Source organism: Cyanistes caeruleus, chromosome 8 (genome assembly GCF_971803275.1).
Source record: "Cyanistes caeruleus chromosome 8, bCyaCae1.hap1.1, whole genome shotgun sequence".
Taxonomy (NCBI): domain Eukaryota; kingdom Metazoa; phylum Chordata; class Aves; order Passeriformes; family Paridae; genus Cyanistes; species Cyanistes caeruleus.
This window is the reverse complement of record NC_141708.1, coordinates 23319665-23337420: the sequence shown is the minus strand read 5'-3', so window position 1 is coordinate 23337420 and position 17756 is coordinate 23319665. Positions and strand designations below refer to the sequence as shown.

At 42.1% G+C, this 17756-nt stretch overlaps 2 protein-coding genes across 9 annotated transcripts in view; both read left to right on the top strand.

Moving 5' to 3' along the window:
• Nucleotides 1-8194, top strand: part of POLR3A (RNA polymerase III subunit A) — a 38119-nt gene extending 29925 nt beyond the window's left edge. For 2 of the 4 annotated variants that reach the window (XM_086899902.1, XM_086899899.1), the window contains 2 exons: nucleotides 1418-1603; nucleotides 7908-8194. In XM_086899902.1, coding sequence (XP_086756028.1) covers nucleotides 1418-1566 — 149 coding nt within the window. In that variant the 3' untranslated portion in view covers nucleotides 1567-1603; nucleotides 7908-8194. Of the gene's footprint in view, nucleotides 1-1417; nucleotides 3424-7907 lie in introns of those variants that run through there. The other 2 variants (XM_086899901.1, XM_086899898.1) reach the window with 1 other exon arrangement.
• A 7638-nt stretch (nucleotides 8195-15832) lies between these two features.
• DLG5 (discs large MAGUK scaffold protein 5) overlaps nucleotides 15833-17756 on the top strand; it is a 98469-nt gene continuing 96545 nt past the window's right edge. For 3 of the 5 annotated variants that reach the window (XM_086899887.1, XM_086899888.1, XM_086899889.1), the window contains exon 1: nucleotides 15834-16215. In XM_086899887.1, coding sequence (XP_086756013.1) covers nucleotides 15915-16215 — 301 coding nt within the window. In that variant the 5' untranslated portion in view covers nucleotides 15834-15914. Of the gene's footprint in view, nucleotides 16216-16358; nucleotides 16722-17756 lie in introns of those variants that run through there. The other 2 variants (XM_086899890.1, XM_086899891.1) reach the window with 2 other exon arrangements.

The following is a 17756-nucleotide window of genomic DNA, read 5'->3' as shown; positions in this document are numbered from 1 at the left end:
TCTTAATTAGAAGCCTTGTTTATCCATATTTAGTTTGTTAACAGCAGACAGGATACCTATTGTCATAAATTTCTTTTTAAGTGTATCTGTTGTTGAGTTTTAAATTTAAGTGCATTAGCAGCATAATCATCTTACTGAGTTCATGAAAGAACCTGTTAAATTTTAAAAATACATGGCTACATATGCACAAGTGTATGCATGTCCATATACATACAGCAAACAGAAAGCTCAGTAAATGAGTCCTGGCATTCTGTTTGTCTCTTTATTTTGTATTTTAGCCATGTGCTCTAATATTTGGAATTGAAATAATTTTGGGGTTTTTTTTTAGTGCCTTTAGCCCCATTCATTTCAGATTTTCTTCTCTTTTAAGCTACATATATTTTGGGACTGAATTGTTAAAAAATCTAATAGATTAAATGGAGAAAATAAGTAAAGCAGGTTTCACCCTTTTCAAGATCTGTTTATGCAATGGCTACCCTCGTGGAGCTGGAATTGCTCATTGGGAGTTTCTGGGTGCTAATGAAATACAGAAATATGCATGTGTTATGTTAAAGTTAACTAGTTTGTGTGTATGTCAAGGTGACCTTAGTGTAGCCAGTTTTAAACAGTACTTTGTGCACAGTATTTTCTAAATCTTCATTCGTACACATTCAAATTGTGAATCAAGTAAGAATTTTAAGCAAATTGATTTCATCCTTTGTGCATTCAAAGGTACAGCTATTTATTGTTACCTTCTTAAACATTTATGTGAAAGACAATCTAGTTATACTCCTGAGAATGTGCAAAAATGTATGCTGAGAAATACTGGTATCTGAGAGCTTGATTTGTGTGTGGAATGTTCTTTGGAACAGTTGTTCACCATGGTAGATCTGGAGTGCAAAAGTGCCAGCACATTGGAGTGAAAATGTTATAACCATCAAAATTCATTGGGAGAGACTCAATATTTCACTTCAAAATGAGCACTTTTTGAGTGGTGAAAATGCCAGGAGTGTTACAGCTCAAGTAGTTCTGTGCCTTTCTCACTGGGAACTTGGGGAGGTTTCAAGGGAACCCTGCCAGGTTTGACTGAAGCCTTAGTACTGAGTCAGAGAATGAACATGAAGTAAGTTTGCCTTGCATCTTCTATGCTATGGGCACTGCAGAGAACATGTCTTCTCTAAAAACAAACCTCAAGTGCTTTCATTACTAGAGAAGATGTTTAGGTTAGGTGGAGTTTTTGCCATAGAATTTAACACTGTTTAAGTAACATACTGGTTGGATGGCCATAACATTTAACTTTGTCTATTAAACAGGCTTTGGTCCTTACATGTGAAGTTCAATATTTTGTAGGCAACACAAAACAGAATGGGTAAATGAAAATAGTTTTGTAAATCCTTACTGTTCAAATGTTCATCGTGTTTGTTTGGTTTTTTCCTAGGTGTTTCTGAGTGCATCATCATGGGAATTCCAATGAATATTGGAACAGGACTTTTTAAACTGTTACACAAAGCGGACAAAGACTCAACCCCTCCCAAGCGGCCTCTGATATTTGATCATAATGAATTTCATATTCCCATTGTTACATAGAACTTGGACATAAAACAAGATAACAAAACAAGAAATAGTAAGCAAACGTAATTTAAATTAAAAGGAGTGTATTATCAGTTCTGTGTGTTTTAATAGGAGCAAATTGGTAGGTGAAATAATATGAAAAGAATTCCCCCAATTGTTCACCACCTGTTGTTAGTACAGACCCTGAAAGGAGAGTGCACCAGAGAGTGGAAACAAATTTCCAGTGGATTTCACCTGATAACATTTTCTATTTTGTGTGATAATTCTCACTTTTTCTGTTACAGTTAATGGATGGAAGCTGGTTTTAACTCAGTATTTATTACACGTGTATTCAGATTTTATTAAAAAATTAAATTAAAGAAAAATTGCAAGAGTTCTGTGAGTTTTCCCAGACTGCTCTTGGAAATGTCTTCTCAACAGGAGCTGCAGAGCTCTGCAGCTGTTAAGAAAAGGAACTTCAGAAAGCTGGAACTAAGCCTGTGATTAATTCATAGTGAATTCAGGAGTGCTGTTCAAAGTGTTTGAAATATTTGCTCTTGGCTTCTGGTTGTTTTAATTGGTTTTTCTTTATCCCAAGTTATTATCCAGTAAATTATTTGCCTCCCTGGGATTCTGTTTTGGGACCATATCTACAAGAAACTGTACATTGTGGATGCTGCTAAATTCTGAGAAGAATATTGCAAATTATAGATAGCTTTTTGTATGACAGCAACTGTTGAACTGTTGGAATCCGTAACTGACAGCAGTTGTAGTTTTGGGGAGGTTTTATAGTTGAGCAGGATCATCTGAACAACCTAGTTTTATTTTATTATATAAAGTAGAAATTGAAGGGAATGCTGTTTTTATGCATTCCATGAAATAATTTGGTAGCAGCTTTAGCTGTTGTCCATTAAAGCAGTTTCCAGAATGAATATAGATCTCAAATAATTTCAGTGTAGTACATTTCAATTTACTGTGGTGCTGTGGAGGGAAAGTGTCTCAGTGTTTAGTTAGCAGTGTTTGGATGTGTGCTCACGACATGGTTGGAGAGAAATGGAGTAGAGAAAAAAGCTGCAGTTGTGCCCTCATGAAGTAGAAGCAGGCTGCTGAGTATTCTGGCATTTGAAGATGAACAAGTTTGTGCTGCAGTTTGTCTTTATGTCCACCAAAAGTGTAAGGCTGCATTCAGATGAATCTATTGGTTTAAGTCTTAAGGTGCCACTGTGTCTGTTTTTTAATTCATCCTCCATGCAGACAACATCTCATGTCAAATTCAACACAGCTATTCTCAAATTATTTTGTATTTTCAGTGTGATGCTAAGATTTATGTATGCCTAGATTTTGGCAGGGTGAAGGTGGAGAATCTAGTGCATTTATTATCTGCTGTAAAAGCTACATATATTTTGCTATCTCTGTTTTAGCAATAGAAATTTCAGAATAAATTAAAGTTTTTTTTGTGATCTCAGTGAGATTACCACTTACTGATTTGTCTATTTGTTTTTCAAGATGCACATTTAACATGGGTAGGGGCTTCATGGAGAGAAAGCCCATGAGCCTTTCCTGTGGTTAAGTACTATGTTTTATCATGGGAAATCCTACTGATAGTGTTTGACATTTTTGTGAATAAAGATTCTTCTCATGGTCCAAATGGGTGGAGTTTGTATTGGAACAAATAACCATGTCTTTCCTTTTCCTTTTGTTGGTTGGTTGGGTTTTTTATTTGGTTGTTCAGTTTGGGGTTTTTTTTTTGTTGGTTTGGTTTTGTTTTTTTGTAAATCTAGAAAAATTACCTATTTAAAAGCTGGGTTCACTCTTGTATGTTTTAAAATTAAGAATAAAATTACATCTTTTATCATTGTCTTAATTATAACAATAAAAAGAGGCAGAGGTAAAGAATATGTGAACCTTGTGTTTATTTATGGATTTATTATATTTCTGCATAATTAATTCATGGATAAGCTAACCTCCATTTCTTTTATTTGCTTAGTTAGTAACAGCAGAGAATTATTGAGCTTAAATCTCAGGTATTTACAACATAAATGAATAAGTTATATAAAACCTATATTGCTTAAAGTCACTATGTAGTGTCCTCATAGCATGCTCTGAGCCTCATGAGTGTTTCAACCAAAAATAGATTGTTTACAAGAGCACTCTGAATTAGTAATTATTGTTTGAGCTCCCTGTACAGTCAGTAAACAAATTAGCTGTTGGATTTCACTCATAAGCAGTTTTTTTTAAGGGTCAATTTTAACAGTCAAGAAATGGAATTTTTGGAATTAACATTTTTATTAATTTTTTTAGCGTTAGCTTGGGTTTAATTTTTTTTTAATAAACACTGTTCTTCACATTTTTGTTTTCTAATTAGTGTGATAATTAAAATCAGTTAAGTGGAAATTTTCAAGAAATAAGTTAGTTTTCAAATATTTTCCATATCCTGCTTTCTCATCATTTTTTTTCCATCTGTTTTAAAACAAATTCAAACTTCTCATTAAATGAAATACTTTGTTGGTGTGTTTATGAGGAAACTGCTTTGCACATCTCTCATCTGCAGAGAGAGAAGAAAAGGGCTGCACGTTCTATATAGATTTCCTGTTATGACTACAGAAAGTTGGAAGTAAATCCAGAATAGTGCTGCTTTGGTCCCTAACTTGAAGAAATTTAGTAGAGAGGGCTATTCCTCTTTTTGCTTATCTGTGCTTAAAGAAAAAGCAAAAGTCATATGAGTGCTGTGTTTTATAAATTAACTAAATGTAGGATAAAATTGGGCTGTTTCAGGACAGATAATCCTTGATGTCTGACCATTTGTCACTGTTTCAGTACAAGTTGAAGGAACCACTTCAACAGGAATTCCTCAATTTTGTATCACTGTGCTTGTAGACAGGAATGTCTTTAGAAACCCATAGCAAACAGGATACAGAGTTTCATATTTGCAGTATTTGAATATTTGCCTAAGTTATTCTGTGCAGGTAGCTAATCTATCTTTGAAATGGTTGGCTAAGCTTTATATTCAGACCTAGGAAAGTCTGTTGGTAATATGTTGGAAGAAAAAAAAGAAAAAATTTGCCTATTATAGTATTGTCTTAAGAACTCAAAAACTAAAAGGGACCAAATTCTAAGATATGTTAATATTTTAATGCACCAATACTTGGCAAGTTATTTGCACGGGAGTATGGTGCTGATATAAATGCATAGCAAGTTTATCTTGAAGAATGAATACCAAAATCTCACAGGCCAATCTGAAAGACTCATAGAAAACAAACCTGCTACTTTTGTGTTCCAGTGCTTGTGAAAATGAATCAATGTTTCTTGTAACTGATAAAATGAAAAATTTATAACATTCCTTCTAATTCGAATGGAATTAGAACATATTGTCATCTTCCACTAGAGAGCAGCGTTTTCTTTTGAGAAAAGAGGTATTGGATAGCTTCTTTTTTTTTTTAAATTAAAAATGCAGTTTTTTGCAGTATCAGGACTGAAATGTAACTATGAGAGGAAAAGTTACCTGTTAAAATTACATACATGAGGAAGGAGATAAAGGGACTGTATTTTCTTAGGAGAAAGCAGAGTCCACATATGTTTTTTCATTAATTGTCAGAATAATTTTCAAAATTTTTCAGAATAATAAAGTACTGGAATGGTCTGCCCCTCCACTGAGAGATAGTGGAGTCACCATCCCTGGATGGTGACTAAAAAAGCCTAAAAAATGCCTGAAAAAGCATGGTGTGGTACTCAGTGCCATGATCTAGTTGTGGTCTTAGGGCATGGGTTGGACTCAATGATCTTGGAGGTCTCTTCCAACCTAGTCATTCTGTTGTCAAATTCTGTCATTAATTAGTAAAATTTTCACTTGCATATCTTTTGTCTATCTGGCTTTGAAACAAACAAACAAAAAGCAGTACTTAAGTACAGGCTGTAGTAATTTCTAAAAGAATGTCATGAGTTGCTCCTGGAAAGTGATAGAACAGCAAATCTGCAGTGAGTGGGGACATGTCTTCTGCATTTTCCATGCAGTCGAGATTGTTCCAATCTGCATTCAGTCTCTCCAGCTGAAATCCAGCTCTGAGAGCTGCTCTGAAGCGTGAAGTTCTGGCAGCTGGCTCAGGAGTGTCTCGCATCCTTCAGCTGCTAGAGAACTCCAAGGCAAGGCTGCATTAAAAACATTTGAAGGTGATGCTGATGAATGCAAGAGACCAATGGTTAGGACTGGAAATAATATGAAACAGGTGGTCTTCTTTGTGTATAGACAGCTGAAACCAGCAAGGTTTATGAAAGATGACTTCCACTTGAATGTCTGAAAGCTACAGGGTGTCTGTGGTTTGTTGGTTCCTGTTGGATTTGTGACTCAGTTGACAGTGGTGAGAACGTGGCATCAGCTGGCTGTGCTTAGGGTTCTGTGGGCCTTGAGCTGCTCTGACGCTGAATTGCCTTAACCACCACCGTTATTTCTGTGTCACGTGGTAAAAGGTGATGGTTCTTCATCCAAACAGTCTGTCCTGTGAGTCTAAGCCTTCAGGATCAGGAATAATTGCACACTTTTTTGGAAGCAAGGACAGCAGATAGGCCTGATCTTGTGCAGGAATATGATGGGTTCTGCAGGTGTCGAGGATAAAGGGAAGAAGGCTGAAAAGAGGAAATGCAGAAATCAGCAAATGTGTTTGGAAGCAGAGGAGAAATTCAGATCTGCTTGGAGAAGAAGCGGAGATGGCAGCTGGGTAAAGTGACACAGATAAACATAATCTCTTTAAGGAGTCCTAGTGAAGTAATGGAAATAGCTGGGGAAAGGACAGGTATTCATTTATTCCTGAGAAGTAAGATTTTGTCATTTTGTCCTGGGGATTGCTCTTAGTGGCTGTGACAAATGATAGTTAAATCATTATTCATTTTGTAGATGACTGTTAATAATGAGCAATAACTCTGAATTAATTCCTTCAGGTATTCTATCTGTTTAGTTATAAAGCTCTTTCAACCAACTGTGCATAATTACAGCTGCTGAACTGCAGTGATTGTTACTGTTAAGTGTAAAAACTGCTGTTCCTGGTGGGTTCTGGTACCGCTCATGTGGAAGATTGTAGCAATAATTAGCAGGCAAGTAGGAATCCTTTAAAATGTCTTGATGCCTGCAGTTAGATCAGAAATACTCCTAGAAAATCCTTACCTGAGGTGGTTTTAATAATATGTAAGTCATGCTACTGGGACAAGAGACAGAAATTGCATCCAGTACATTCCTTTTGTTGTGTCTCTTCCCAGAAGAGGTGACAACATCTATGAAGAGCAGACCGGTAATTCAAGGAAGTCTGGGAAGGAAAGCTATTCTATGTAGGTTTTTCTGATGTTGCTGTTGATGGTAGCACTGTGCTGGCAGATACTCATTGCAAACTGTCTTAATTTTTATGTTGGTTTTGGAACCAGATAGTGCAGAGGAATCTTAGTCCATGGGAGAAAGAGGACATGCAGGTGCCTCTCTCACTGTGGCTTTCAGGGTCCACAGAAAGCTAGGATACCCCTCAAGATTTCATACCAAGTTGTCCTTCATGATAGAGGTGTTTTTTCAGGTGGAGACAGTGTTGGCCAGAAATGAAGCTGTTGGAAAAGGAGCAGGTACCTGGATTATTAATCACAGGCATGTTACTCTCTTTTTTGTGAAAGTGTAGGTTGGTTGCTTAATCTTTTAACACTTATGATAATTTTCTCAGTGGGCATCCCTTTTAAATGGTAAATTCTGTAGATTTTTAAAAGCAAAATTAAGAAAATTAACTGCCAAAAAATGCAAAAGCAATAGTGAAATTGTGCTGCTAAACTTCCGGAGTCACAGAAAATGTCAGAATCAGTTGTGCGACTTTACTTGTTTCCTGATTTACTATTCCAGGATTTGTTGGTTTCTGGGAATTGATTAGTGTGGTGTGATTCATCCTGATGTGTCACAGGCAGGGGATTCTTTGGCTCAGGTTGATTGACAGCACCCCCATGGTAAACTGCTGATGCTGGTGTTTGGAGTGATGAGGAGAGATGAGGATGGCTCTGGCCCTGTCATGGTGCAGGCTTGAAGCAGAGACAGTATGTGCCTCATTTCTGTAGGGAATCTCTCTCATGGGATGGAAGGACACACCTCACCCCTTACTCTGCCCTGATCCCTGCTCTTCTCCAATTCAATGATGCTAAAATGTCTGCTGTATATGTAGGCACCTTGACAATCCCCCAGAGTAACTTGCTCCCTTTCCATTATGCCATTCTTCCAGATTTTCCACTCCTGCAGGTATTTTCCAGTTACAAACTTTTATTTTTCAGAAGATACACAGTTCTTCTGACTTATACTACTGCTGTGCATTTTCTAGTTCCCTGTGCATTTATTTCTGTCTCCTTGTCCTTGTTTCTCCCAGATTCCTCCCTTCTGGACCCGTAGTGACTGTCACTGCTGGTGACACTGCTTCCCTGCAGCAGTGCTGTGTCAACCATACTGTGCCACTGGCTGGACTCAGCTCAGCCATGCAAGGTTACCGTGAACACTTGCCTGGAGGATAATTAAACCACTCAAGGAAGAAACATCTCCTCAGCACATCTGGATGTGGAAATTTACTGCCATCAAAATTACAGATATGGTCAAATAACTTTTGAAAAAAAAATGACTTTGTTATATAAGGTAATATATTTGTACTTTAAACTGAAATGAAAGGCATCCCTCTTTCATGTGGCTCTTTGCAAGAACTAAAACTGTATTCAGGCCTTTAGATCTCCACTTACTTTTGTCTTTAGCCTGTTTCTGCTTTCTTCTTCAGCCTTCCTACTTAGCTGGTGCAAATGTCTTCTCCCTTGCTTACCTATTCTGTTGAAAATAAGCTTGGGGAAGGATGAGCAGCACAGCAGCTTGGGAGGTAGCTGGCAAATGTAGAATCAGTTAACTGTTGCTGCCACAGACTTACAAGACCTGGGGAAATCTTTACACTCTCTGTATTTTAGATTCTCTTAAAGACTTTGAAATTAGAATAGTCTCTCCTGAGCAGTATGGTTGTGAAAGTTGATAGCATCATCAAGGTGAGTGAAGGAACTATGCTTGTGGAAACATACATGTAAGGAGTACTTAGTAAACAACATTGCCAGAATATGGGGATTAAAGAATGTGATTAGCATCTGATGTGTATAGTTCTTTTCATTCTTTCATCTTCAAAAAAAAGCCAAAAAGGCTAGTAGTTGGTGCTCTTGAAGTCAGCTGCAAGACAGACAGTGACTTCAGCTGGAAAAGGAGAGGGTAAAGAAATGAAGCTCTTGGCTGCCATTAATGATCTTGGAAGGGAAGGGTGGCAGCTCTGAAAGTGAGTTAAGGGAAAAAAAATCTAAAAGTACAAATAGCCCATGGTAAAAAGGATAATATTTGGCTTGCCTTGCTGATGAAGTGTACTTATCCTTCATGGAATATCCCTAGCAGATTTGGAGACTTTATTTTGGTTATTCTTTTGCACAGTCTTTTTATTACCAAACTGGGGCTTAATCCAAATCCCCTGGAAACCAATTAGAGAACTCAGCAGAACTGGATGAGCTTTGATATATGCATTATATTAAATATTTCTATCCATCAAACTCCCACCAGTTACTGCATCTTTATAAGTTTCAAACAGCTGAACAACTCTTCTCTAAATATCATTGCTGTAGACTTGACTAAAGAAGAATCATTTTAACCTCAATCCTTTTTAAGACTTCCATGCCACTCAGGACTTTGTCTCAGATGTTTCTCCTTATTCTGGGCCATGCTGGATATGCTCTTTTCCATATAGTATCGAGGTGGGGATTTTCTATTTGTTTTGGGAGTTGTTTGTTTGTTGTTCAATTCTGACAAATCTTGGAATTTATAAAAATTTAAGTTCTAAATTATTTTAGCGCTATTTTTCTTGTAAAAATACTAACTTGAACTGTTGAATGTTTAATTTTTACGTTTGTGTTACATGGGGGAAAAATACAGATAAGTTGAAGATCTGTAGTCCGTTTTAAACTGGATGATCAAACCTTGTGGAAGCTGGTAATGCAGCTGTGACTGTGCCAAGCTGAGACATTATTTCATTCTGGAACTCTCTGATGGCTTTCCCATCCCTCCAAGGCATGTAGGCTGAAGCAGAGACTGTGGTACTTTTGCCTTTCAAATGAGAGTATAATTTAGGAGTTACTTCATTTCACATTTGTTATTGTTAACAGAACTGATTTCAGTTAAGTCCAGTATTTTTGTCATTTTAAACACCCTTCAGTTTCATGTTTCATCTTGATCCATGGTCTGCTTTATCTGAGCAAGTTGACTACAGCAAGCTGTACAAGGGTTTCTCTTTGGCTTTGCTCTCACTGTCATCCCAGTGCTGTGTTTTCTTCCTACAAAAATAATTTTCCTCTCCTGTCCAAGGAATATCCTGCAATATTAAAAGTAAAAATTTCTCCTCCAATCAGAAGCATATCAAATTTATGCAGTGTTTATGTAAACAGAAATCCATGTATCACTGTCAAGTGATACATGTTGAAGTCTTAGCTATGACACACGATTTGCTCCAAGTCCAGCATATTTTTCAATGTTCTGACCATCTACCTTTATCTGGTTTTCACAGGCATTTGTAAAACTCCTCAAAATTTATGGAAGTACACTAGGAATGCTTCTCCTGTATCATAATCCAGATGAATTCAGAATGCTGGAACATTTATTATGAAGCAATAATAATCCCCTCCAGCTCCCTACAATAGTGTTTATCTTTTTCCATGATGGATATGCCATGCATGAGGAGCTTTTCCAGTCCAACCACATCTGAGTATTGGTCTGTTCTCAAATATGGATCTGCTGGGTTCTGGGGCTTTTTAGGAAATGGGCTGCCACCTCTGTTAGCCCCTTGGCTTAAACATTGCAAAATAGATGAGCTGTGGGATGAGCTTTTCACGCTTGTGAGGAAAGACTGGTGTTGTTTGGTATCTAGAGAAGCACACTTGCATGCACACTTGTCTCCATTTCTTCAGGGAGCTCTTTGGGCTTGGACTAGAGATACTTGTACTACTCTGGAATTTTTGAGGAATATGGACTTTTCTGGAGCCATTTTGTTTGAGTTCAGCTGTGCCACCATCAAAGCACTGTCCCTGGAGTCCCTGGAAAACTTACCTTGTACTTGACATGGATGCAACTCTTAAACCCTTGTATGGCAGTGAGCAGGGGAACTACTTGATGTTAAGAGTGCATATGTAATTCTTAGCAGAGCTGAGAGATGGAACATAAGGAAATACCTTTGCTTCTTCAAGAGCCTTTAAATTCAAATCCAGTTTGAAAAATACTCATTGCTAACAGAAAACCAATGAAGCTGGTGAAAATGTGCTGAGGCATTCTCTGGAATCTTTACTATTATATTTGACCATCTTCTTCAACTGTAGTTTGGGTTTTCTTCTTACAAGCTCCCTGTTTGTGCATGGCTTGTTTATAGAAGTTGCCCATGGATGTTTAGGGCACCCATTTGCTTTTATCTCCCCGTTACATTAGCGCTAAAAGAAGTAAAAGCAAATGATTGGTGTAAATAAACTCTTGCCTTGACTTGAAAAGTGGCCTAGAAACTGAACCAATAACAAACTGCAAGCAGCAGCTTTGAAAGGGACTGTTTAACATCTGCTTGCTTATAGAAGTTAACCACATCACAAGCCAGCCCAGTCTCCCAGAGAAAATCAAATCACGCCCCTGGTCTGTTCTATGCAGATGAGTACTTGGGGTTTGCTTGCAGAGTGTCTTCACTACAAAAGCTCAAATTCTTATGCCCCTGCAGGACCACCACCAATGTGCCTCCATAGGGTTTCTTGTTTTCTTTTGCTGCCTGTTTTTGGAAGCAGTTGTCTGAGAAGCAGAAGTGATTGTGTGTATTCCTAGCTCCAGGAGGAGAGATTTACCTACTCTTTTCTTTTCCCCCTCCTCACCCCAAACAAACAAACAACCACCCTTCCTGCCAGCTATTCTGCCCTTGATGAAGGATTTTTCCTTCTCTTTTAACAAGTTGATTAAGTAAAACAATTTTTTTATTTGCTTTTTGAACAGCCTGGGGTGGGGGGGAGAATCTGAAAACTTCTGCAAAAGAGTTTTTTTTTTCCCTTGAAGCTTGTTGAAACTGACTGAAATAACTGTCTCCTTCATTTTAATTTGCCCAGAGTGGGAAAAGACCATAATAATTTTTATCTGAAAACTGCCTAGTGCAGTACAAGATGAAGTGGCTAGTAGGTTTTATGGCTACATAAAAAAAAAAGAAGGCAAAAAGTGGCAATATAATCCTCTGGTCTGCTTTCCCTCATACAGCATGTCTCAGAAGTTCAGTGAAGAAAGAGCTAAACCATTTCCTGAAGTTCACTGTTACACATATTTTGGAAGACAAATTATCCTAGTACTTCTGTGACTGTCCAACGGCAGCTCCCTCAGTCTGCAGCTTCAGCAGGAGCTCTGAGGATTTCAGAATTTATGGGCATAGCCCATTCCTGGATACGATACTGCCAGGTGAAATATTTTCTCTGGGCACAGCTCAGACTGCTCACATTATGGTTTTGGGTGTTTTTAATGGCTAAATGAGATCCTTTGATCTGCTGGAACATTAAACCAGCACCTTCCTATCCTGCAAGTGCTAATTGATTGTCTATCAGTTACATTAATGTGAAAAAATGAGCTGCTGTTGAGAACTGCTTAGCTGCTAGTGCTTTGTGTTCCACCTATGATGAAGTCCCTGTGGTGTTCATGCTGTACCTAAAGAGCTCTAATCTTAACTTGGTGATGACTTGTATTTTTCATAATGCCTGTCTTGGAGATTGCATAACCTTCCTTCCATTAACTTATGGTAAATCTCTCAATATTTTTCTCTAAACCACAGTTGTTTGATTCATATGATTACATGAGAAGCATAGCTTTTGTTACACCACCATTTCTAGGCTACATGACTGCCACTGGAGCCTGAAAACCTGTATCCTAAGGGCTCCAATACCAAAAAGCAAAATGTCTCCCATGTGTTTAAAATTAATTTAAAAAATATTTTAATCTTAAAGAAAACCCTCTACTTTTGGCTATTAGAATCTGGTTCAAACTGATGATTTTAAGGAGGGGATTTACCAGGAAACCTACAGCACCAGAGCTGCTGCTGCAACTTGGGCAGCAATAAGCAGGCAGGTGCAGAGGAGTGACAACTAATTTTGCACAAAAAACTATTGTCCAATAAGAAGTTTCATTAAAATGAGTTTAAGAAGCCTGCTTTAAAGCCTAGATATGTCTAAAGGGTGTCTTATCAGAAAATATCATCATTCTGGGGTACTGCAGTGATCTGAATTTGGGTCACTGTATAAAAGTTTGGCATAATGAATTTTCATCCATTTCATAATTTGAGTCTTCAAAGTACACCTGTGTCTCATGATGATTTTCCCTGCGCTTGCTAGAGAAGGTCTGCACTGAGTTAAGTAACCGAGGTAACAGCAAGGTCCCTCTCTTAGACAGGCAAGGGTCTGACAGCTGGACCCATGGAAGAGACATTTGTGCAATGAGAAATTTGAGTTTTTCTGAGAGGAGACTTGCTATTTGCAAGACAAATGGAGTGTTAGAGACTCAGATATGACAAAAAGGCAGAAACCGCATTGCCAGAAAGGAACCTGGTACAAGGGGGATTGCTACCAATCAACCTGCTACCTGGCACTGCCTGAGAAGGGCAACAGGCAATGTGGATCTGCAGGCAAAAGGTGGGGCAGAGAAGAGAAGAGAAGGCAAAGGACTAAGTCTCACCTCTGGGGGAGGTGGGAGTAGAGCACCTAAAGCCAGCACTTCCGTCTAGATTTTCAAATGAGACTTGAGATAGTCAGGTTATGCCCTGCCTGGATGATGCCATTCCTGTGTTACTGCAATCCCTGCAGAAAGGTGCACTTCAGTGCTCAAGCAGGCAGAAGACAGAAACCAAGATTGTCTTTATTATTTCAAACAGCAGGGAACTGCTGCATCAACCTAAAGGAGAGCTCTTAACATAATTCCTCGTAATGAAATTTGATGGCATGTTTCCTTTCCTTTACAGGAAACTGTTTAAGCACATACACAATAAAATAATGTTGTTAAAGGAGATTAGCTGAGATTAGAAAGCCTTTTTAAAAAGGACATATTTGAATAACTTGTGCAATCTTTCTTCAGTCTTCCTGTGCATGTGCCTTCCAAAAGATTTCCATTGCACATTGTCCTGTGGCAGGCACAGAGGGACCTGCCTTGGTCTGCTCGAGTGGGTGATGCCAGGCAGCTTTCACTTCTTACCCGTGCTGTGAAGCCAACAATTAATGCACACTGATTAACTAGTACTTGCAGAATGTACAATTACTTGACCGGTTCAGCTGCCCAACTTACCTAGAGAGAAATAGGCAGATTTTCTGATAAATTCAAATAGACTAGAACTAACATAGTTTGCAGGAATTTGTAACATTAGTCATTAGACAATAAAGGTGATCTCCGTGTATTTTGTATAGCAAAGAAAGTTGTTGAAAAAAACATGGATGCAAAATTAGAATTAGTCTACAAGAATATGAAATAAAAATGAATGGACCAACTGTGAAAATACTTGATTCAAAATCACCCCATAGTTCCAAGTATTGTTGTAAATAATAACTTAAGGTTGAGAATAGTCCCTAACTCCTCTTATTCTCTATCTGCCTTCACCAGAAGTAGAATGCATAGCACAATTATGCATGTAACCCAAAGTGTTTTCACATGCAAGAAATCACAACTACTGAGCTACATGAAGTAGCTTGAAACTCAGTTCAGGACCTGAGTTCTCCCAATGGGTGTGTTAACAGGAAATTTTAAAGAACAAAGGCTTTCCCTTGTACCTTACTGAGTCCAGATCTCTAGACACTAAATAAACCACGGAGTTGGTTCGACCGGAGACTGTCGGATAATTGGGGTTCCTTCTTGGTTAACACCACTACCAGTAAAACCCTTTCAGTGTAATTGAAACGTATGAAATGTGAATTTAAGATTTATTAAGAATTTATAAAATTTAAGAGAACTACTTGTGGCCTTTGTGCAGTCTGCAAATTAAGGTAACATTTGGTACAAGTGATGTCGGCAGCCCATTTACTTTCAGACAGAGAAGTTGCAACTCTCCTGTTTCTTTGCTGAACAATTGCGTCCTCCTGCTACGGCTGAGTACGGATACATCTGTACTGTATTTGTAAATACCTGGTCTCTGGTCATTCATGAAACGCTGAAGAAATTTACAAGGAAGATGAGCCAACAGCTCTTACTACTGCTTCGATCTCGTTTGCAAACTTTCGCTTTTGCAAATTCTAATGGACAAAGCCCCTAAGCAGTCTGTTATTATTTTGATGTTTAGCTTTTCCCGGTTTAGAACGAAGTGAATCTTGTCGGCCGAAGCTGCCGCCCGCCGCAGGCTCCGAGTCCGGCCCCGCCAGGCTCAACAGGCTTCGGGAGAGGGCAGCGGCACGGCCCGCCCTGCCCCGGCCCCGGCCCGGCCCCAACGCGGCAGCGCCGCCTTTGTCTCGCCGCCGAGACACCCGGACTGGGCACCCCGGCCCGGCCCGGCCCGGCGGAGCCCCGGAGGGAGGAGCGGCAGAGCCTCCCGCAGGCCGCGCCGCGGCTCCATCCCCCGGCCCGCCCCGCTCCGCTCCGCTCCGCGCCGCACGGGGGCCGGCGGGCGGCCCTGACTGACGGCCGGGGGGGGCGGGCGGCAGCCGGGCCGGGCCTCGGCGGGCCGGGGAAGCGGCGGGCGGGCGGCCCTGACTGACGATGCGATGCCGCAGCCCCGTCTCGGCGCAGGCGGCAGCTTTGTGTAGCCAATATGGCTGCGTGCGCCCGCCGATGAAAGGAGGCGCCTGGAGCTGAGCCCGTCTCCCCGCACCCCCTCCCGGCCGTGTGGCTGCGGCGAGCGGCGGACAGAAGTTATCCCGACCGCCCCGCGGGGGTGCGGGGTGCCGGGAGGCGGCGGCGCTCCCCGCGGCTCCTGCTCCCGGCAGGATCCTGCTCCCGGCCGTCCCCTCCCGCGGGCGGGAGAGAGCAGGAGGAGGAGAAGTTGTTTCTCCGCCCGGGGGGGCGGAAAGGAGGCGAGCGGGGCGCCAGACGGAGGAGGAAGAGGAGCAGCAGCCCCTGACGGCGGCTCGCCCCCCGCCTGCTGGAGGAGGAGGAGGAGGAGGAGGAAGAGGAGAAAGCAAAGCCGCCCTCGGCCCGGGTCCTGTCCCAGCTCCGCTCCTCCTCTCCGGACGAAGTTTCGCCGGGGGCCGCTGCGGGGGCGCCGGCTGCCGGAGGAGGGCGGCCGGCGGCGCCCGCCCCGCCTCGGCCCGCGCCTCCCCGGGGGCGGCGGTGGCGGAGCGGCGGGGCCGGGGGCGGGCGAAGTTTGGCCGGCGGCGGCGGCGGCCCTGCAGCGGCCATGGAGCCGAAGCACAAGGAGCTGCTCGCCCAGTGCCGGCAGAGCCTGGCGCAGGCCATGACCGAGGTGGACAAGGTGGTGGAGCTGCTGGAGGCCGCCGGCGCCCTCGGCCCCCGCGACCTGCGCGACCTGGAGGCGGCGGGCGGCGGGAAGGCCGAGCTGCTCATCGCCCTGCTGCTGGGCAAGGAACGGGACCACTTCCAGGACCTGCGGGTGGCCCTGGAGAAGACGCAGCCCCACCTGCTCTCCATCCTCTACCTGAACGGCGTGGCGGGGACGCCGGCCGCGGCCGAGACGGCCGGTGAGCGGGGCCGGGGCCGGGGCCGGGCCGGGAGCAGGAGGAGGGCAGCGGCTGCGCCCGCCCACCCCCGCCGGGGCAGCGCGGGCCCCTCGGGGCCCCCCGCCCCAAGGTGGGAAGGGAGCGGGCGGGGGTCCTCCTTTTCCGGTGGAGAATAAAACTCTCCCGTGTTTGCTCTCGGGCTCTCGATGCTTGTTTTGTGCTTCCGACCCTTTCGCTTTTTCTTCTGGCGGGAGCGCTGGTGCTGGTCCCCGAGAGGCGCCGCGGATGCTGCGCCTTGCCCTTTGGAGAGGCCAGCCTAGCCGGCTTCTTGCGGCCGCTGCCGTTCCCCGGAGTGGCGTGTCGCCTGGGGACTCGGAAAAGCGAACCCGAAGGGGCTTTTCTTCCTTGAGCACCAACGCCGGAGGTGTTACACAGGCGCTTCTTGACCGGGCAATAGCGAACCTCCCCCGTGCAGCCACTCTGCCGGAGCTGGCCGCCTGGCAGGGCTCCAGCAGATGTGCCTTGGAGTAAATACTGTAACTGTTTTTCTCGGGATAGCCGCGTGTTTGTTTGAGACTATATTGTTGTAACTCTTCTTGATGGTTAGAACAGGGAAGATCGTTGACTAGAACAGGTTAGAACATTGATTTAACTGCAAATCCGGACGAGAAGATTTTGGGTGTGAAACACCTCCTTATGAAAGTTGGGCTTAGATCCACAGGTCTTTCCCTCTTCTCCTTCCTCCAAAACAAGTCGCAGCCTACTTTCATGTGTACAAACCAAAGCTTTAAAATAACAATAGGTGACGGTACACAAGGCCTTGCAAGTGCAGCTTTGTTTCTAAATGAGAAATTGGAGTAAATGGTAATTCTGTATTGTAGTGATGTGTGGGCATTCTTATGCAGTGCCACCAAGTTGACTAATCCAGAGATGTGGGGTCTCTCTTTGGTGTTGTTACTGGATTTGGGATTTTCAGTGTCACTACCTATTTATGTAAGGAAATGCATTGGGAGGGCTTCTCGACTCTTGCAAACCATACAATTTCTTTAAGAAAACAAAGCCATTTAAGAGCTGCTTCTGTCTGGAAAATAGCCCTTGCGTGTGTGCTTGCACTGTGTACTCTGCCCTTACTTGAATTATGCTGTGGATAGTAAGAGTTCTGTAAACACAAATGCTTGGGGGTCTTAGGTTTTGTTTTATTTCAGTGTACTGTTGTGTATGGCCTTTTCTATATGGCAGGACCTCACAAGATGGGGGAGAAATGGACGGAACAATAGACCTCAATACTTGAAACATTATGTGGTCTGACATCAATGGGAGGTGAGGGCACTCACTGCCTTCCAGAATGGCGCCCATGATGGCTTTGTATGGTTAGAGTAAAGCACATTCTTGTCTTGTTGAGAGGATGGATTAATGGTGCTAGACTTCCAGCACTCCCCGGGCTTAGAATCCAAGGTGTGAAACGGGAAAGGTAGAAAAAAATAAAGTATATGCTGGATGTAGTAATAGTCTTCATTTTTAAAATGCAAGTTGGAATTGAAGAATGTCTCACAACACTGAGT